At 42.1% G+C, this 22,970-nt stretch overlaps 1 protein-coding gene across 1 annotated transcript in view; it reads right to left on the bottom strand.

Moving 5' to 3' along the window:
* Positions 1-2,492: 2,492 nt before the first annotated feature.
* Positions 2,493-22,970, bottom strand: part of THSD7A (thrombospondin type 1 domain containing 7A) — a 1,031,465-nt gene continuing 1,010,987 nt past the window's right edge. The window contains exon 27 of the mRNA XM_078663785.1: positions 2,493-6,870. Coding sequence (XP_078519911.1) covers positions 6,786-6,870 — 85 coding nt within the window. The 3' untranslated portion in view covers positions 2,493-6,785. The remainder of the gene's footprint in view (positions 6,871-22,970) is intronic.

Raw genomic sequence — 22,970 nt, 5'->3', positions numbered from 1 at the left:
TATAGCCAAGTTCTGAGCTGGGATGGTGCAGTGAGCTAAAAAACGGTGATGGATCAAGCCCTGATCTTTGGACTGGGTAAGAGTGGTCTGCTTAATTCAGGCACTCTGTTCATCACCACCCCCTTTTCTGAATCATTTTGTCCACCATAAGCGTGGAAGGGTATACTCAGATGTGAGTCCCTTGCTCATTGCACCATCAGGATTCAAGCAAGCCGGGCCGACGACGCCTGAAATGGCAGAAACCGGTCCCCGGAGGCTTGTTTCCTTCCCAGTATAAGAATTGGCTTGGTAGTTTGGTTTGCCCTGTTCCCATCATGCACTGGGATAGGAACAGACTAATTTGCATATAGCCAAGTTCTGAGCTGGGATGGTGCAGTGAGCTAAAAAACGGTGATGGATCAAGCCCTGATCTTTGGACTGGGTAAGAGTGGTCTGCTTAATTCAGGCACTCTGTTCATCACCACCCCCTTTTCTGAATCATTTTGTCCACCATAAGCGTGGAAGGGTATACTCAGATGTGAGTCCCTTGCTCATTGCACCATCAGGATTCAAGCAAGCCGGGCCGACGACGCCTGAAATGGCAGAAACCGGTCCCCGGAGGCTTGTTTCCTTCCCAGTATAAGAATTGGCTTGGTAGTTTGGTTTGCCCTGTTCCCATCATGCACTGGGATAGGAACAGACTAATTTGCATATAGCCAAGTTCTGAGCTGGGATGGTGCAGTGAGCTAAAAAACGGTGATGGATCAAGCCCTGATCTTTGAACTGGGTAAGAGTGGTCTGCATAATTCAGGCACTCTGTTCATCACCACCCCCTTTTCTGAATCATTTTGTCCACCATAAGCGTGGAAGGGTATACTCAGATGTGAGTCCCTTGCTCATTGCACCATCAGGATTCAAGCAAGCCGGGCCGACGACGCCTGAAATGGCAGAAACCGGTCCCCGGAGGCTTGTTTCCTTCCCAGTATAAGAATTGGCTTGGTAGTTTGGTTTGCCCTGTTCCCATCATGCACTGGGACAGGAACAGACTAATTTGCATATAGCCAAGTTCTGAGCTGGATGGTGCAGTGAGCTAAAAAACGGTGATGGATCAAGCCCTGATCTTTGGACTGGGTAAGAGTGGTCTGCTTAATTCAGGCACTCTGTTCATCACCACCCCCTTTTCTGAATCATTTTGTCCACCATAAGCGTGGAAGGGTATACTCAGATGTGAGTCCCTTGCTCATTGCACCATCAGGATTCAAGCAAGCCGGGCCGACGACGCCTGAAATGGCAGAAACCGGTCCCCGGAGGCTTGTTTCCTTCCCAGTATAAGAATTGGCTTGGTAGTTTGGTTTGCCCTGTTCCCATCATGCACTGGGATAGGAACAGACTAATTTGCATATAGCCAAGTTCTGAGCTGGGATGGTGCAGTGAGCTAAAAAACGGTGATGGATCAAGCCCTGATCTTTGGACTGGGTAAGAGTGGTCTGCTTAATTCAGGCACTCTGTTCATCACCACCCCCTTTTCTGAATCATGCACCAATGCAGGCACACTTGCACCATGGTGCAAGGGTGACTGCATTTTAGGGGAGATTGTTTTTGTGCAGGAGGGACACTTTTCTGCACAAAAACAATCACATGAGGTGTTTTCCTCTTTTGTATGTGTGCTGCAGAATACAATACACATAGAAAGAGGAGAAGACGAGGAGAAATATAGGTATTTCTCCTTGTTGCGTCTCCTTACACCTCCCAATGGTAGGCGTAGTATTCTGGCGCATTCCCAGGTTTATGAAATGTTGTAAATCTTAGAATCCATGGGTGTTGCATGGGATTCACCCACAGCAACACCCTTGGCATGCTCCTTTCACACAAAGTGCTGCGTAAAAAGGGGACGTATATACAGGGCCATGAAACGCCATGAAGGGCGGCTTTATATGGCCTTGTAAATATGGAACAACACACTGCACCACCGGTGCCTCAAAAAAAGGATGCTCCAGCGGCGCAATGGGCTTGTACATATGCCCTTATATATACGTAAAAATGTGCACAAATATAGTACACACAAAAATCTCTTAATTGCAAAAAAATGTTGTAAATAGTTGTGAGTTCACAAACAATACATACAAATAAAGTAATATGAACTTTAAAAATAATGTTCAAAGATTGTGCAAATACCAGGTTTTAGGCTGACATTCTATTTTCTCTAGAATCCAAAGAAAAAGAGTTTTCTGACGAATTATGGCTTGTCAATAATTTCTAGAAAGATTACTTTGCTGGCCACTGATCTTGGGACCAAAAGGCTAGGGTTGTGGTTTAGATGACAAAATGAATATATATTCTTCTGATATAGAGGATGTAAAGAAATAAGTGCATTTGCAACTTACATATAAAATGAGGACTGTTAACTAGTTATACATAGGATATTACTGAAATGTTCTCCTACACATATACAAACATCACTGGAAATCACTGTGCAGTCACTTCCGAAACAAAAGATGCAAGTAAAATCAGTGTTTCAATGTATTTTTATTGTCAGATATAGGTCACGTATGTACAAATAACCCATAAGAAAATGTGGAAAAGCAGTACATCTTCACAGGCCATTTGAATGAACTGACTGAAGCTTGAAGGAGTTTGGAAATATAAACAAAGTCAACATATTTAAGACATACACATTGAGGGTAATAAAAAAAATAATGTACATAATTTAAAAAATAAAATACATTACACAATTTACAAAATAGCATATAACAAAAAAGTAAAGCATTCCGTAAACATATGCATCGTTATTCTATAAAATAAACATTCAATTGAAGTTCAGCAAAATAAATTATTAACTTCTGGGTGATCACAGTTTACAGAAATGTAAAAAGACACATTTTGTTTATATTAACAATGTTTTACATTAATTTACAAGAACTGAATAGATTAATGTTGTATTATAAAATGTACCGTGAGGCGTTATGGGAGGGAAAATGAGGATTATAACCAATATACAGTGTAGAAATCTCAGCAGTAGATAGAAAAGTGGAGACATATTTATAATGAAAAATGCAAAGCACTATAGCCATATCACCAAAGTTAAACCAGCTTGTACTATGCATAACTGTTTGTATACTTCTGATCAATGGGAATATCATTTCTACTCACTAGCTAATAACTGTAAAGTTTGAACACATACTTTGTACAGCACTTGCTTGTGTCACCAACATCACTAAATACGTGCTTGTTAATTCATTTTCACATTACAATGACACGTGTTTAGAAAGTTAAACTTTATGGCTGCTATAATTAATGCTTCCTAAATAGACAACTTTGTTTGCCAGTTTTTAAAGGCTTAATTCGCAGAAGATTTGAAAATAATAGTGAGTGCCTCGTATGTCACATTATAAAAGCAGTTAGTTGGCACATCTCAGTTCATCATCTACTATACCCATGCCACAAAGGCAGTTAGTAAAACAGGCATGTAATCTTACCATCATGAGATTTTCACATATATGTTAGACAAAAGAGCCATATAATGACGATGCCAGTATAACCATGTTGATGTGTTGGGAAAAAGCATTTAAGTGCTGTTTAGCATGAAAACAAGCGCCGTGTTATTAGACATACTGCTAAAGCTTATTTAGAATGAAAATGAACCAGCTGTCTTACCTTGAATTTCATGTTCAATGATGGGGCTGAACTAATAGGAACTCTATTTCTGAGTCTCTTCTCTTCAATCCAACCATGCCCTCACTCTCCCATCTCACCACAATGTACAGCACATATACATACAAGCACCTTTCATTAAACAGGAATAGAAAACCAGGAAATACTGATCGGCAATTTTATTCTAAATATTGACATGTTACATTCTTTTTTTATATCTAGTGAAATTTGGCAGGATAAGGTCACTCTGGCATGCACACTGGAACTAGATGCTTTTCAGAGATTGAAAACACCTCAAACCTCATTTTCTAATCATACATAAAATATTAAATTAAAAGAGATTCAAGTGATACAAAGATCTACCAACTGTAAAAAAAGAACACTGCTGTTTCAGATGTTTTCAATTGTTTCTATTTGTGTTTCTTTGTACATTTATTTTTTTATAATCTTCAAATTTGGAGCATTTCTTACCTTCAACCCTGAAAATAAATATAATAATAAGACAGACCAACAAATGACTTATAATCATTTTCATGCCTTTCTTAGGAAAAAAGCTATAAAGAAAATATCACAAAAATATTATTGGGAATGTGTTGATATCCGTTTCTTTAGTATTCATGGAGATACATGAAGTCTTAATATTAAACTAAGCTTCTTGTTTCAAAACAAATACTAATTTTTAAATAATGATGGAAGTCTTGCCATCCTTTGTAAAATAAATAGCATAATTATAGTAAACATTATACCCTTGATGATTTAAAATATGTTATTGCTACAAAGCTGTAAGAAAGAAAGTGTCCCAATGGAATCAAATGTGGTCTCTTCTAATAATGCTTGCTACATTTAGCTGTCCTTCACATCATTAGAGAGAAACTATTCCAGTAACATATGTATTCCTCAGCCACTTGCTGGAGACCTAGGGCCATATGTAGGTCGGCAAATACCGGTCGGTAACGGCCGATTTCAGCTGTTACCGACTGGTATTTGTAAATGGAGATGTTGGGGCCATTAAAATTTACAGAATTGGTATATTTACCCAATCGGTAAAGTTACCGATTCGGTAAAATACCGATTCTGTAAATTTACCGAATCGGTAAATATATATGTAGGTGGCACTGAAAACAGTGCCACAGGCCCTTAACAATTTGTTATTTACCATGTAATACCATTGCATGGTAAATAACGAATACCTGTGTACATGCACATCTGTGCATGTACACCTGTGCCATGTGGCACACATACATGCCCTAAGGGCATGTATGTGTGTCACATGCATACATGCCCTAAGGGCATGTATGTGTGTCACATGGCACACAAGCCACAAACAGGGGTGCAACAGGGTGTCAAAGTGACACCCTGTCCCCCTTGGCAATTCGGTAATTTTACCGATTCTGTAATTACCGAATCAGTATTTGCCATTGAATCCTATGGGCTTCAAGGTCCATAGGAATCAATGACAAATAATTACAGAATCGGTAAATACCAAATCCTACCGATTCGGTATTTTTTACTGAAAAATTACCTACATTAGATTTACCGATTCATGAATACCGAAACAGTAAAATTCGGTATTTATGATTCGGTAAATCTAATTTACATACATTGGGCCCTAAGTTTGCAATACACAATTGTCCGGACAGTGTCTAAAGCAGCAACATCTTCACATGGAATGAAATGCACACAATTGATAAAATGATGAGAAAAATAAATTTGTAACAGCACATTATGAAAAATATTCTAAAGAACAATTGTCTCTCAGAGATAGTGTGATTTTGTTTTCATAAATGCAACACTCAATATTGGTTAGAGCAAGCCCATTTGATTAGCTCATACATTTCTCTAAGAACTATGAGATGTGTCCAATAATACCTTTCTTTTCTACAGCTATCAAGGAGCGAAATATGACGCATTGGCTGAGAGATGTCAGAATGTGCCTCAATACCATACTTTCAGTTGGCATTGAATATATTCATAGAACTTTTGATAAACAAGAAGAATATTTTATATAACTTGAGTACAACACATTTTCTTTTTTTACCAAAGATAATAAATACAAAATTCTATAATCATAAATACCTTTCAAAATATGATTAAAAATGAATAAGGAACCAAATTGTTTTAGGTATATACGGCAGAAGACTAGTAATTCCTGTAAATTCTGCTGAATAATATACAAAACTGTTGCTCCAACAAGAAACCGTATATTGTAAACACAAAGTTGGTGAATTGTTTGTGTCTCATTCATACTTTTCTACTTCCATACAGACATAACACTGCCTTTTTTTGCAAATGTCTACTTCACACTTCTAGCACAAGACACATCATCCTTCATGACAAGAGGCTGTTTCTATGGCAATACTAGTTAAGTGCATATCATGCAGCACTAATATAGTGCAAAAATGTGCCTTACATATAGAAAAAAGATGCAGGCCACAATCCGAAAGTAGAGAGAGTAGAAACATTTACAAATGGATAGTTTTTGAGACAGAAATCACTATAAAATACTGAAATAGAGGACACTTGCAAATATACTGTATGGTGGCATATGCACTTTGGAGAGATAAAAGAATCAAGTTCTGCAATCATGTCTACTCATGTTAAGTAAGCGATCACAAATAGTATCCATAACCACAATTATGAACTTGCCGAAGTATCTACTCCGTTATGAATAGATATTTTACCAAATGCTAAATTGTGCTTTATTCTATACAATCCAAATTAACAGAGCATTAGAGAAATGTGTGTCAATTGAGTACATTGGTTATACTTGAGTATAAACAGTTGCTGAGTGGCTGGTAAGAAGTCTTCATGCGTCGTAGCTATACTTCGATGCTGAAGTCTCAAACCAGGCCTGTTAACTTGTTTTGTGTTCGCAAACAGTTATAGTGTTTATAGTAAGATTTGGTTTAATTATTTTATCTTGAACACCATTAGAAGGCCATTATACATGTTTTCCCCAGGTGCATGCTTTCAGTTAACCAAAACACCAGATTGTTGACTGCAGATAAACCTTGTTTTCACCATCTTGATCTTATTCCATATTCGTCATTTTTTGGATGGACCTTAGCAATATTTTCAAACTCATGTCAGTCCGTCTCACAAGTTCCATATTTTTCTCATGTACCAATTGGAAATTGTTTGGTGCCCTGAATGCTCTACATGTCTGCATCTCCATCATAGGCCAAAGTTAAAGGTTTCAGTCGGTTGTTCTGCCGTCTTGGGGGCTTCTTCGGCTTTTTACTGCAAAATCGATACACATTTATTATTAACAAATATTTTGATTTAAAAATTCAGTGAAATTTGTAAATGCTCAAAATGTTAAAACAAGAATGTCACATGGCTTTTATTTGTAGTCTTGATAACTGAAGAGCCCTTTTGCACTTGCTCATTTTTCTCCCAAGCAACCAAATACAAATTGTAATCCAAACTTCCAACAAAAAGCGTCCACTACCAACTTAAATAAACAATGTATACCATACTGGACTGAAAGACAAAATAATCAGCACTTATACGGGATTCTGTCTTTGTATCATACATGATCATACTAATTTACTGAAAACCAATAAGTGACATGAAGAAGAAGGATATCAAGAAAGAGAAGCTCCAGAAGAGCCCCATATTCTGGACTTTCAGAGGAAATCATGTGGGATATGATGCAGGGTATAGGAAACTAAATGTTACTGGGCCACATTTACTTCTCAATGTAAAGGAGGCCCAAACCATGCTATTAAGAGATTGTTTCTTCATTGATACACATATAGTGGTCCCCAATCTGCAGCTCACCTGGCGAGCTGGAATCAGCAGTGTGCAACATTACTCCTAAATAGCTGCCAGGCAGCCACCTCTGGGGTACCCTGGCACTATATTTACTTTACTTGGGGATGAGCCAGGAAAGGCTGGCTCTACTGCCATGGTAAACACTAATTGAACAGTGGTTGGAGTTTTTGTCAAAAGAGTGTGCACAAACTCAGACATTACAATTGACGGAGTGGAGGGCCCTTACCAGGATTGAATCAAAACATGAATTTTTGTAGCATAACTTATTATAAAAAAATGTAAAAACACATATTCATCTATATTTTCCTGACTGAAAACAGTCATATGCAAAAGTTTTTAAGTATGTTACTGGATTAATTGAATTTCAATCATTAGCAACCTAACTAATCTGAAATAGGGTCGAGCTCCTGATATAAATAATATAAAGTACATACTGTGGCTCACTCCTGAAACAATAAGATTGTCACAATGCCAATTACGCTTTGGAATAATATACCTTTCACCCTTTTTATTGGTGTCTCTAAGAGCATGCCCTAGCATGAGTCTTCCAATAGTCTGGTTGTATATTGATCATGCAGAAAGATCCTCCTACGTTGACTTCCTTCAGCAGATATTCATACAATGCAGCTTCATTTAGAAGTGATATCACTATCTAAAATAGATATTACTTTATTCTAAAATCTTATTTTTGATGCATCCACTTTTTGAATGTTTCGCTGCATGTACTGATAGTAGTAACACTGGGGATATTGTACTGCATTCCTTCGGTCTTTTCATACTGTGCATTTCAATGTTGTTGCCAGTGCACTAATCTTTGGTCTGAGGACTCCTACGACTTAGATACCACATGTCACTGGGAATTTTCTTTCTTCTACTCTCTCCACGTCTTCTCCTTTTCTCACCAAGTTTCTTTCACTATGTTTATTAAGACACTATGCACCTGATTCTCAGAGAGCCTCCGCAGTCGTGGTGGGATCTCTGCACTGCAGTTTCCCATTGCAGAGATCCTGCAATGACTGCAGAGGCTCTTTGTGAATCAGGTCCGATGTCTGTATCTTAACTTCTGCATACATGTTGTTGCGGTCTTGATAAAGTTGCATCAACAAAACACTTGTTGGCTGTTTCTCGTCTAGCCATGACCATGTTTGACAATTTGCAAAACATCATCAAGCTGTAAATTAGGAAACGTCACAGGACCAGAGGTTTCAAAGGACTGTCCTCATCACTTAGTATGATGCTAAACACCAAAATTGTATTATGCTTACAAGTATAACAATTCTGACTGCCCATCAATGAATGAAGTATAAGAAATCATATTCTTTGATTGGAAAAATAAACTAATCACTTTAGGGCCTGTTTGTATATTTTATTGGCTCATATTCCTGCTTCTTACTGGTTGACACTTTGGGGCATTTTTTTTAGGGATTTGGCGCAGGGCAGCACAGCAAGTCACCATACTGCACTGCCCTGTGTCAAAGTGAAAGGGCAGGAATGCAATTGTAGCTGTGGCATACGGTGCATTCCTGTCCTTTGCCACTGCGCTGGTGCCGTTACGGCATCTTAGTGTTAACGCTGGCACCCTTGCACCATGGTGCAAGGCTCCTTGACTTGGATGCAGGATTGCTTTTGTGCATGTAGGGGCACCGTCTTGCAGTAAAACAATCCTGGGAGGCTTTTTTTCCTCTAAGTGTGCTACAGAATGGGGAGGAATAAGGTTTTGGCACATTCCCAGGTTCATACGGTCTTGTAAATCTGGATGCATCAAAATCCATGGGTGTTGCGAGGGAGCATCCACTGCAAAGCCTATAGGATGCCTCCCTAGTACAGAGTAAGGTAACACATTGATTTGCACTGCCTTGCCTCATTCCATATCTATGAGGCCATTCAAAGTCGTGCAAAGTGAGTTTGCATGGCCTCATGAATATGATTTAGTGGTTTGCGCCACTGTTGTGCCACAAAAAGTGATGCTAATGCAGTGCACAGGGCTCGTAACAATGCCCCTTTGTGATTACTTATGAAGAATATGTGATGTTACAACAAGATCAAAATGATCGTGGTATGTAACATAGCAGTTTTTACAGCACAAGTCGTTACAACGACTTGTGCTGGAGGGCGCTGGACATAGGAGTAGTAAGATTTACTATTCCAACACCAGTCTACGTACAGTAGGGAAGGCGTTGGAATAGTAAATCTTACTATTCCTTAGGTTATAATTCCCTCCAGTGCAAGTAAATGTAACACTTGCGTTGTAATGGCAGCGTTCTAAATGCATTGCAATGCAATCACTGCGATGTAATGGAGGTTTCCTACTTAGAAAGCAGCTTGTCTGATTATTAGAGCAATATAGATGGACCATATCACAACCGTTCTCTAAAAACTCCAAAGGCTTGATTATATTTAAAACTGGCTACATTGTATACAAGTCTCTGCCTTCCACCAAAAAGCCTACCTATTGAAGAAAAGTCTCTAAGACTTGGATCTCCTGACTTTCAGTAATATGCTTGACTCAATCTCCTCTCTTCATTAAACTTCTGAAAATAATTTTTAATAAAATTTTATTTGGTTCATATTTGGCGAGTCCACGTATTTTCTCATCCACTCTCTAAAGTGTAATTTGTAGAATTGTCTTTATGCAATGTGCCAGGTATATGAAGAGCCTGAATGCCATCTGTGCAGGGTATATATGTCACTATCTAAGATAAATAGAATGAATAAGAATAATTGAAGAGAGAAAATAATATAAAAAGAGTCAACAAGCACAAATCTGAAATTTCCTGACCTGTTTGGCAAATAAATTCAATTTTGTCTAATCTCAGGTTACTGGATGAAGAAAGTCATTGGAATATACATATGAACTAAATGCCACCTGCTCTGATAGGATACAAGTAGGATTTAAACATTTTGCCCTGAGTTATGGCTCCAGGGGAAGTTTCAGGCCTATTCACAAGGCTTAAACCCAGGTACGCTCTTTGTATATTACTTTGCTTTTAACTTTGAATACCACACTTCTAGTATGGACCTGCATTGAGAAGAGCTGAGATCCTAGTCTGACTATGGAGTCTATTTCTTATGTATTGCTTGTCCCACTGTAAGCTAAGCATTCACATGGATTATGTCAGTAAAACTCTATATATGGATAAGGACTAGTTGGTGCACACTTTTTTGTGTAAATATAGATATATCTCGAAACTAACAGGACACATGACACTTTAACAAATATCATACCAAAGTGCTTGCCTATGCCTAACTCTCCATTATGCACTAAATTTACAATATTTGATATACCTTGCAACTGCTCATTTTACTAATGATACAAAGTTGATTCTTTCTCTCAAATGAAAAAGGTTACAATCTCCTAGAGTTTGTGATATGGATGACTATTTCATAAATAGTTGCTGCCGCCAGTAAAGGACTAAATTGATAACTACATTCTGTGGGCTGGAAGCAAATCTTATCTGCATAAGCTAATTGGGTTTCTGACAGCTGAGGTAGCTCATGGCAGATCAATGAATGGCTTCCTGAAAGAAAGGGCAAAAATGGGGTGATTTGGCAAAAGATTTTCCCTCTAAATGAATGGCACTGTTTTAAAGTACTTTGTCATTTATTAAGCATTTTGTTGAGTTTTGTTTGCATTTTGTTGAGTTTTGCTGGCTACAAGAATCTGTGTCTGGGTGAGGAAACTTTGCCATCTATCTCTAGAACTGAATGATGGTCATAGACATAGACTTTCCACTACATTAATGTCAATGTAATGAGATATATCTATCGTCACAATGTGATGATTAGTATGACATATTTGATTCAATACCACTCCAGTAAGCATACTCTGACTGATACTTATGATTTGGTGGCTCTAATGATGTGAAGTGTCACCTGGGAAATGTTGAACAGCTAAGTGACTGGAGAGAATTGATTGTGGCTCTGTCATTAACCACTGGATGCAAAGTTATACCTATATTCATCTAGGAATCTGAATATTGGTGATTGTTTCACTGTCTTGCCAGGAGAGCGTCATATATGCTTCTACCTCATGACCTCTTCATGTGCCTCTTGACTGCTATTATTATTCAAAGCAGTCTCCAATAACAAATAACATTCTAACCTGCCATCTTTGACAATTCCCAAGAGAACGCTAGTCTCAGCTTTCAAGGAGCTTTCCATCACTGGAACAACAATGGCCAGCATAGAATTAAAAAACTAGATAACAGAACCAAAAGACTACAGACCAAAGACTCATAGATGCAAAGGATAGTCTTAATACATTACCTGACTGGGGACGGGATATGATAATTCTCTGTAACAAAAGTATGAATTTGAATGACAGTACCCATTGAGAAAAAAAGGGTTTTAGATGACACAATAGAAAGCAAAGAAAGATGATATGGCCAGATTGCAAATGTATTTACTTCCCAAATCATTGATGGTCAACTTTTAAATGACACCTCTAGATAGAAAACAGAGTTTACAACGCTGCCATTACATTGCGTTCCTTTAACAACGCATTCGTTACAACGACCACGTTGTGAGAACGCAGTACCTTTACATCAAAGTTATTAGATCAACTTGCTGTAGGGGGCGCTCTAACCTAAGGAATAGTATAATTTACTATTCCAACACCTTCCCTTCTGTTTCACACACTGGATTTGGAATAGTAAATTATACCATTCCTAAGTCCAACACGCCCCCTACAGCCAGTCGATCTAATGACTTGTGATGTAAAGGTATCATGTTCTGACAACGTTGTAACTACCGCATTGTAATAGAATGCGTTGTTATAGCATGCAATGTAACATGCTATATTCCCTCTAGACACCAGCCAAGAAAAGCCCTTTTCCTTAGAGGCAATCAGGACAGTTTGTTGAATCAAGAAGGCAACAGAATGGATATTTTCTGATTAATAATCATCATGTACACAGATCAGCTGACATGAATGTTAAGACAAAGAAATTCCCTCCAGTCCTCCATAGACTTCAGAACTGTGACATCACGTATGTCTCACTGTGTTCTGTGAGCATGATTGCGAGGAAAAAACACTGAATATCTTGTACCAGATTGAACTACATACATTTTTGGGTTATCTGGACACTAGGAAAATAGATCCAAGATGGGCTCCAATAAATAGGAATCCAGTAGTGTGAAGGGCAGGGTGTCATTAGGAATCAGGACCCAGAATGAGGGACAACTCATCTGACAGACTTCCTCACAGGAGTTCAGACAAGGAAGAGCTACATCAGATTGTCGTGGCATTGACAACCAAGAAGACTGAGCTTCACATTCAGGTTCCAGAAATACCTATGATTGGACCCTATATGCATCTTGCTTGGATAGTGCCATCCTGGTGGGCAGTCATCTTTTGCTTTATGAATAACTGCCACTGAAATGCTCTCATTGCTAGTAGTCTCCTGATCCCCCTACTATCCTTTGCACCAAATGATATTGTTCTTCTATACTTGTACATATCCTTACATCTCCAAGGAGATGTTTAAGAATATTGCAAGTAGCTGGTTTGTTGATCTGCCCCACTCGCTCCAGCACCCAACTGTGATTTGTTTGTCAAGTTTCCTTCTTCTCTTCACTCTCTAGGATTAGTAGTGTTCTACTTGAAACTATTCACTTAGAGGCTTGCCATATAACCATTTAGGATTGGGTACGCAAACACACTTGAGATCTGTGGGTCCCTCTGTGCTCCCTGTAGTGACACATGTTTCACAAAGTGCCAATAAATCTACAGGACCACCAAATATGGCAAAAGTCCCCCACCGCCTCCCCACAATGTCATCAGAGAGGGGATACATCTGAATGGATAGTGGAAAGATGAGCTGGGGTATAGTAAACTTGGAACATCAATTTATATGCTTTCTCTTGAAGGGAGAGACTGCAGTAGGTTTTTGGCATATCCTGCCACAGTGTTTCCCATTGTTTAGGTGTTATTTCTTCCTGGGTGGTGTTATGCCATGTGGATTGATACGCATGATTGCATACTGGCATAGAGTGTTGCAGAACATGATATTTGTTAGATGATAATTATTTTGAACAATCATAGGCCCACACTAACTTTTCAAAAAGGGTATAGGGATGGATAATTGCCGGGTATACCAAAGGATGCAACGCCCAATGTCATAGCTAGCAATATTGGAATTGTGTGGTGTCCAGGAGTTGGAAGTCCACCCTGCACTTGTCAAAAGATCTCATGGCATCCCTGTTAAGATGCCTTGAAGGGTCCGACGGTCCCCATCACTCCAACAGCGGAAGGTGAGGGGTGCAAGCCCAAGGAGAAAGTCTGGTGAAATGTGATAGGTGTGTTGGGAGAAGGGAAAGTAGTTAGTCCTTTCTTAATGGCCACTTTGTCCCAGATATCTAACACCATCCTGGTTGAGGTAGCAATATACGTACTGCATGGTCGAGCATGCCTGGCAGCCAAGCAAGGTCCCACATGGGCCTACACGCCACAGAATGGTCCATTTGGACCCAGTGCTTATTGCTTTCCTGAACCAGCCACTCAGAAACATAACCCAGATGGGCTGCCAAGTAGTACTCCAGGAGATTGGGGCATGCTAAGCTAAATTGCGGCACCCTCAACAAGGAATTGGCTACTCGGGGCTGTCTCTCATTCCATATAAAAGGTACAAATGTCATGTTGCAGAGGCAGGATATCATCCTGCACGATCAAAGAAGTCAGTGTCTGGAACAGGTAGAGGACCCTTGGGAGTATATTCATTTTTATGACATTGGCACGCCCCAACCAGGAGATATGGAGGGGCTTCCACCTCTGAAAGTCAGCCAAGATGGAGCAACGAAGAGGATGCCAGTTGGCTTGAGACCATGAAGCAAGTGTTGGGGTGATATTGAGGACCAATTATTTAACCCCTTAGGTGCTGATGACGGCTCCCGGTCGTCAACAGTTATGGTGGGCATGTGCTGATGACGGCCGGGAGCCGCCATGACCATGCCCGCGATCGGAATGTGCCGCACAGGTGCAGAATTCCGGCCGCAGCCAGGGGGTTAATGGTGTCCTGTGACCATTGAAAAGGTGCTAGCAGCTGCAGGGGTTGCACGTTGTGGGCATGGATGGTTAGATTAAGTACTGATAACTTAGCCATATTGACCCTAAAGCCAGAAACAGCCTCATAGGCCTGCAAACATGCCACAACGCTTGCCAGAGGTCATCCATGAACTGGCTAATCTTGTGTGTCCGGCCATAGAAGGGTATGCCTTTCACCATATCCACATCACGGATTGCGATAGCGAGGGGTTCAACCGCCAGGGCAAATAGTAATGGTGATAGCGGGCACCCCTGTTGTGTGTCCCGAAGAAATGGATACAGGCCTCATTGTTTGTCCACTAACATGGACATTAGCCACAGGCACCAAATCTAAGGCCATAAACTTAGAGATCAATCCCGGCCCCAGACTTATTTTAATCAGCACTGCTTGGAGGTAAGACCAATTCACGAAAGGCCTTATCCGCATCCAGCAAGAGAAGGTATGCCGGGATATCGAAACAATGTGATTTTTCCACCAAGTGTACTATGCACCGGACATTGCCTGCACCCTGCCTATGGCGGATGGAGCTCACCTGATCCGGGCAGATGAGGCCCGGGAGATATGGTTCTAGTGGAGCATCCAATATTTTACTAAAAAGCTTAATATAAATAATATCTGTATTGAGTAAGGTTATGGTAGCGATAGGAGGAGCACAAGGCCGGGTCTTTAACTGCTTTAAGTATGAGAAGGAGCTCAGCAGCATCCATCAAGGGCATAAGGCCTGTTTCCTGCATGAAGGAATTAAAAACCACAATAAGTGGTCCTGGAAGTGGGGTAAAAAGAGTCGATAGAAGAGGAGCTGGAGTCCATCAGGCCCGGGTATCTTGCCCAGGGGTAGTACCCAGACTGAAGCATGCAGAGCTGGGGTGGATCCTCCTGGGAGCACGATATTTGGTAATAAGCATGAAAAGCCTCAAGTTGGTCCCTTTCTGCAGTCACCCATCCTGGGTCGCCCATCTGTAGCTTAGTAATGTGCTTAGTTATGTGTGTCTTGGCCCATGCATGACTTAGCCTGCAAGTTAGGAGCCTTCCCACCTTGTCTCCCCCTTCGCAGTAGCACTTCTAAAGCCAGTAGCACCCTTTCCACCTTACCCGTCCAGTACGTTCAAAGTTAGCCTTGTAGCACGACCAGCTGCCGTTTGGTTTGGTGGGTGGGGGCTGTTGTACAAGTGCTTCAGTTGCTCAATTTTCACCGACAAGTTGGATTCACCTGTCTCGCCTCCTTTGCCTGTGCAAAGGCTATGGACGTAATTGGGTCCTGTATGGTGTCCTTAAACCCATCCCTGTGAGTGTGGGGGGGGGGTTTCAGGGAGTGCGTTGAGTGTAAAGTAGTCAGTAATTCCTATACATATCTCAGGCACGTCTTCTGGGTCACTAACGAGGTGTGGGAGCAAGCGACAGCGCTTTGGGCCTCAAGGATGGGACGCCTGCTCACTCATGACAGCTCAAAATGTACATGGTCAGAGATAGAAATGTCAGAGAGCTCCACTGTGTCTAAGTGACGAAGGAGGGAGTGAGCGAGTGAATAAAGCATACTCCATGGGGGAGTAGGAGGTATGTACAAGTGAGTAAAAAAAGTAGTGTTTATAGCACCAACCAATTACAAGGCCTGATCTTTTATGTCCCACTTTAAGCATGAGGACATGGCCCCCTTACTCTAGAAAGTAGCCCAGCTTCGGTCTAGAGTGGTGTCCCATACCAGATTGGAATCCCCGCAAACTATAATGTCACTGTCTACCCCCCACAGGATACGCCTGATATAAGCCCCTTGTAAAGTGTTCGAAGCATAGATGTTGAGTATTGTGAGTTTACTCTGCCCCAGAAGGAGGTGTAAAGCCAGAAAATAACCCTCTCTGTCTCAGACCTCACTAGTAACACATGTGTAGAAACTTGCCCAGGGTATTTTGGGTGTGCAATCAGCCTCCATGAGGTGGGCAGGAAGACATTGGACTGTCTTGTAGTATATATCGCCAGATTTGCTTACGTTTGTTTCGGGAGTTCAGACCCCGTGCATTCAGCGATATCAACTTTAAGTCTTGCAGAATAGACATGGGGTCAGGGAGTGTGCGTAAAGGGTCCTACAGATCGAAAGGCAGTATCACACAAACTAGGGAAGAATTATTCTCCATGCAGCCTATCCCCCGAGAAAGCAACAATAAGAGAAAGCAAGTGAGCGTTAGCGCTGATAGCCCACTAGGGGGGTTGTGAAGGGAGATGCTAACATGCAGACACCAGCGCCTCACCCACCACCCTTGGGATTGGGGACAGCAGCTGTAACAATCCACCAGCCCCGCTGTCAAAGGAATGCAACCTGTAAGAGAAAACATGTTATAGGAAACAACAGACCAACGGGGTCCAACAGAAACTTCTTCATTTTGCGGAGGTCGGCAGCAAAGTGCTCTGCACCCACTAGAGGAGTCACCCTCCTCAAGAGAAAGTTGTTGGGCAGCCATCAGATGAAGAATCGAGGTGTAGAAGTTCAGGGGACAGTAGGGCTCTCCTAGGCCCTGAGGCCCGGCCCAACTGAAAGTAGGAAGAAGAAGGGCCAAGTAGATTGAACTCACACATGCTGGTGTTGGATAGTGCAGGGTGGCACCTGTGCTCAAAGGGAGCCTGTGGTCAAACGAGCCGGGGAGACACCCCTGACAATGTTGCGGAGATGATGGATAATATCATGCTTGGCCTCTTGTGAGGACGCCTGTGCTTGTCGTTTTTCAGGTCATTATAGTGTTGCCATGGTCCATTTGGACTTGAGATCCCTCCCACCCTTCTGAGAGTCATCGGCAAGTCCAAATAAATGCTTCTCCTCCATAATAGCGTATCCCCAGGGCACCTAGCTTGTCAGTGACATGCTTCAAATCACTTCGCTTTCTCATGTTATGGGGAGAGATCCTGGTGATGTTGTACCACATGAACTCAAAAAGTGAGTTCAGTTTTGTCCCTAGATGTTCGTAATATTGCTTCTTTCTACATGAAGAAATGTACTTTAGTCAGGATGTCATGAACTACATCTTTGCATCCACTGGCAGTGGTCACTGGGTGGGCCCTGTCAAGAGCAGGCAAAGATGCTTGTCATCCCCATGGATCGCCTGCTGACGTTCCGCCGTGAAGGCCATGATATCACTGCCCTCTGCGCCCCTAGGCACCCCCAGATGCTAATTTTGTTATGGCGACTTCTATTTTCTAAATCTTCCTGTTTGGTTTGTAGGTCAATGTTTTACTGCTACAGGGCTCTTACTCATTGCTGATCTAGCAACAACTGTCCGCTCATGATCATCAAGTCACTCACAAATTTCAAAAACCTCTCTCCGGATGTCACAGAGAAAGGATTTTAACTCGTTTTTGAGTGAGCTGATGTCAGTACGGATTTCTTCCAATAAGAGGCCCTTATAGCGCTGAGTAATAGGGGCTGAGGATGCAGCTTACGCTTCTGGTGTCAGTGGGGAGGGGGGAGCGCTTCGGAGTCTGTCAATAAAGCCTTTCTCCAGAGAGACATCACTGGATTGTCCTTTGCATTTTTAGACCGTGGCTTAATCATGCAGAATGTCAGGTCCAGTATGAGTTGAGTGGGACTATGAAGCACACATCTCTCCACTTCAGCCTCTGGCTGTTTGAACTGTATTTACTAGTGTAGTCCATTAGGGGCTCTGGAGGGTGGTGAAGCAAGCGTGTGCGCAAAGGCGACAACTGGGCACCAGGGTTGGTGAACCCTCAGCATGTAGAACACAGGACTGAGGGTGATGGGGACCCCGCACTGAATCCCCCACACTGCCACAAGTCAACTGGCCCACACCCCACAAATGAACAAATTAATGGGCTCGGTCTGGAACAGTCAGCCTCCCTGGGATGGGAGGCAAAGATGAGAGGACCTGACCATTATCTGTCCCCAAAGCTGTCTCCACAGTAACTGAGTCATTGAATTAGGAGCAAGAGCGCCCACATCCCACATGATGCACCGGGACTCCAGCGTTCTGCGCAGACCTCTCCCTCCTGACACCCGCTGGCGAGGGCAGCTGAGTCCTCCAAAGGGCCTGGTCTACCTCAGCCAAAGATGTCTCCTCTGCTTCCAAGGAGGCCCCCGCTCAAGCCTGGCCACAGAGGTCTAACAAGAGTTCCATGTAATGTTCAGGCTTTGCATGGGCTATGTCCATGAGTAGAATCAGCCGGGTCCCATCTCGAGGCCTGTGCCAGCCCACTCAGAAAACTGCCTTTGTGTCCAGGGAGGCCACCTCCACTGGTTGTGCCCAGTCATGGGCCCCCGCATATATCAGTGTGCCCACTGTTCATTTCGCAGTATATTCCCTCGGGCCTATGCTGGTGTGATGCCAAACACACAGAAGTGCAGGGCTCTGGGAGGCGGGTCCATATACCAAAGGCCGGAGGTGCACCAGAGCAGCCGCAGGTCCTAAGGCAAGACTTGCATCTCCCAGGGAGTCCTCATGAGCAGCCGCAGTGCAGGGTCCCCCTCACCGTTGGCAGTCGTGGAACCAGGGACACCTGGTGAGTCAGCAGGTTTTCACTCCCATCTCCTGCTGCAGCTTGGGCAGGGCCTGGCCCAGGAAGAAGGTCAGGTCCGCAGGCCTCACTCGATTAACGTCCCCCTAGCCCACGCCACAACGTGTCGCCTAAGGGTCCTTGCTCAGGGGCAAAGGCGCAGATGGACCACTTCACATGCCAGGGGCAGCAGGTGGGTCGGGGAACTCCATCCCTGTGGCAACTGCCAGCAGGGTACTCAGTGTCCAATCAGCAGAGGACACCCCCAGGTGACAGGAAAACCAATTAGCTAGTAAACCATTCCGGGAGTTGAGCACCCACACACTTCTAATGTTTACGGTGGATGCTGTGGAGATTAGCAGCATAGCGGTCTTCACCACATATGCTGTGAGGGCAGCCCCCACAACCAGGCTTGGATTGGGGAGAGCCCGCTATGCCATCCCACTGTGGCCACAATAAGGGAGGGTAATGCGTCAGCTGCTGGGGAAAGATGACGCTGAGGACCCGTCTAAACAGAAGCAGGACCCTTCTGTGTTTCATCTGGGGCCTAGACAGAAGAGTGAGCAAACTGTCCAACAGCAAAAGCGGGGAGCAGCAGCACTCCAGGGACTGCAGGATGCCCCCTCGTTTGCCCCAGTGCAGTCGATTGCACGTCGATGCGACGCAGGGAGTCGGAGAGCAGATGAAGCACATCCTATTCCATTCCCTCCGAGGCCACGCCCCTTCCAGGATTTCTTGACTAACAGATTTCAGGAGATCTCTTTGGGTGACTTTAAGCCATGCACTATGACGATTGACAAAGGGGTACCCCAGGGATCTTTCATGTGTCTGACTTGTTCAATATATATATATATATATATATCTCTGCTCCGTGACGGATTGATGTGCGAGGAAGGGGGAGAGGACTGTGATTGTCAACAGTAAGTGCCCAGAACAATTGCCGCAAATCCCCGCCTGACTACACAGCACATCGGTCACTCACCTGGTAAAATTACACCGATAACTGGGACCGCCGCCAGCCTGTGATGGACGTTGCATGCTGCGAAATGTTGTCCACTTGTGGAAATAGAGGCGGATCCAGGCCGTGTTTTTCAGGCTACCCACACTACTTGAGAAAGTGGGAAGGACACACTTTAAAATGAGGGGGTCTGTGAGCAACAGTGGCGAACTGAACCAGGGGGGCATTTGATAAAGGAAGTAAACCCCGAAACGCGTCATGCCCATGGTTTAACAATAAAGAATGGTTGACATCACGAACCTCGAGTGCCGCCTAAGTCTTCTTTTTCTGGAGCAGACTTCCTTGGAAAATATATATATATATATATATATATATATATATATATATATATATATATATATATATATATATATATATATATATATATATGTATATATATATATATATATATATATATATATATATATGGCCCAATTGGCTGAATTTATTAGATCTTTCAGGTTGAAATCTAGTCCTATGCCGATGATACTCAGTTGGTCATCTCCTTTGACAACAAGGTGGACAAAATGAAGGAATGTTTCTCAAATCGGATGAAAGCAGTAGAAGAGTGGATGTTTAAGAACTAGCTTCAGGTTAATGCTGAAAAAACTGAGCTTATGCTTTTGGAAAAGCCCACCAAATATGGACTTCAGATTGGTAGCCACCTGAGTTAGGGAGTGTTCCCACTCCCCGTCAGGTCATAAAAAATCTTGGCATTAAACTAGATCAAGCCCTAACAATGAAGGAGAAGGTCCTATGAATTACAGGTACCTGCTTTCATATATTATGGCTACTAAGAAAAGCCTTGCCTCTTTATCCGCTTGCAGCCAGGAAAACTCTGATACAGGCATTAGTTGTCAGCAGGCTTGACCATAGCAATACTCATCTGGCTTCTGCCAGTAGACCCTACTCTCTAAGTCGTGCCGAACACCGCTGCAAGACTTATTTGTAATCTTCCTTCCGGATCAATATCACTTCCACCTTTAATGACCATCATATTGGCTACCTGTCAGAAAGATAATATACTCAAGATCTTCTGCCTCTCGCACAGATCTTTAGTGGGAAAAAGGACCAAGGACCAAGATACCTACACCAAAAGCTTAAATGATATCATCCTGTCAGGAATTTGCGATCTAAGGACAAAGAGCTACTTAGTATTCCCTGCACTCAACGTTCAAGGTGTAGATATACATCTTTCTCTTATTTGGCTCCCACCTACTAGAATCGTTTACCTGTTTATTTATCACATATAATATAAATGCTCCAATTTTAAGAAATTATCAAACACCTTTATATTTTAAATCTCCTGTTTCTGGCCTTGCTATAGTGATTTCCTCAACGCCGAGATATCCCGTTGGGGTAATTAGAGCGCAACACCAAATTAAAAAACCATAACATAACCTCTCCCAATGGGGTAGGGCTCAAGTAATTAAGAGGATAGTAGTTTGAAGGAGCAACTACCTGTTGCGTATGCAACCCATGTTGGTACATTAAACAATGTTAGCCTAAATGCAGAGACTCTCCTTGCATGTGGGGTAAACAGCTTATATGGAAATCACGACAAGCGATATGCTCGTACTGCATCCGGAGACCTTATACTCTCATACATTTATTCCTATAGTTGGGCTCATCACCGCTCCCAGCTAAGGTGTTTTTTTTAGACTAACATTCAAACCTCGTTAATGAACCTTGCAGAAAAAGAATAAAATGGATGCTTACCGGGTCTAAAGTACTATTACAAATATGTCCATACATTCCACACTGTAATTAGGGAAATGCTGATTACTGATAGGTGGTGCAAAGAGCCATAGATATTGATCCAAATTGCCATTCTTCAGACCTGCATAATGTAGGTATTATGATCAAAGGTATGAATGTATTGGAAGGACTAGAGGGCTAAATACATTTTGGAATGAGATTATTTGTTTGAAGGAGCCCTTATTAAATCTTTCAGACATTTTGCTCTGAATATGACTTTACTGATCATTAGACTGGCAATATTGCCAACTTTTGCACTGCCTAGAAATTAGAAAAGCATCATTCGCTGCGACCAATTTAGAGTACCCAGTTGTACAATACTTTGTGGTGTGGGCTATGTTCAAAGGAACAGTATCCAGTCTTAAAATACCAGTCTTGAAGGTGCCCTTTTTTCTACCAAAGTTGAATCTATCAACCAGCTACAATGGCAAACAGCAATACAGAGTGACTGTACTAAAGAAGATTGGGTTCCTTTCCTAATTTCACACTGTGAGAAAGTGCTTTATTTATTATCTCCCCCGTTTTTTAACTGATGCTGCTGTTTTCTTTTTACTGTGTACACTGGGACAATTGATCAGGTCCCAGTGCAGGTGCTCTGACCTCAAAAAGATGGTAAAGTGGGCTAACTCCTAATTGGAATCGGTTTACTTTCTAATAAGAACATGCTATATGGTGCAGGAATACACCGATGATATAGAGCATTAAAGATCATCGGTTGACCGCAGCACTTATTATGTCATCCACTAGACTGAGGAAGGAAAACATGCCTTCAGGCCTACCAATGTACTCTGATGTCTACAGTTTAATCCTGCATTCCAACATGTCAAAATAACTTTTTTTTATATGGAGAAACATCCCTATACATCCCTATTAATTATTAATAAGTAACCCCTATGCTGGACTTGTTGCACACAAGATAGTGTGCCAGGTATTTAAAAATTATGCATTTAGATATGTAATGTTACCATGATCCTGCAGTGAAAAGCACCTCAAAACTAATTTCACTATGGAAGGCTCTGGCTGTCCTGTGAAGAAATCCAGAGGGCAGATCAAAATACTAACTCTGCTATCTCCCATTAGGGAAAACCTTCAAAAATAGTTCAACCAAAACTTTTAATATTTATTAACATCTGATTCAATAGTGAAGTTAGATTTTTAGGAAAAAGGATTTTTTAGAAAGTTATAATTTTGCTACCTGAAGCGCCTGAAGGCTAATTTGCATTAGCCTACCATAAGCTGCCCCACGAGTGCTTGACTTTAGTGAGGTGAGA

Source organism: Lissotriton helveticus, chromosome 10, assembly GCF_964261635.1.
Source record: "Lissotriton helveticus chromosome 10, aLisHel1.1, whole genome shotgun sequence".
Classification (NCBI taxonomy): Eukaryota; Metazoa; Chordata; class Amphibia; order Caudata; family Salamandridae; genus Lissotriton; species Lissotriton helveticus.
Note: the sequence above shows the minus strand (reverse complement) of the source record. Positions and strands in the feature narration are given on the sequence as shown.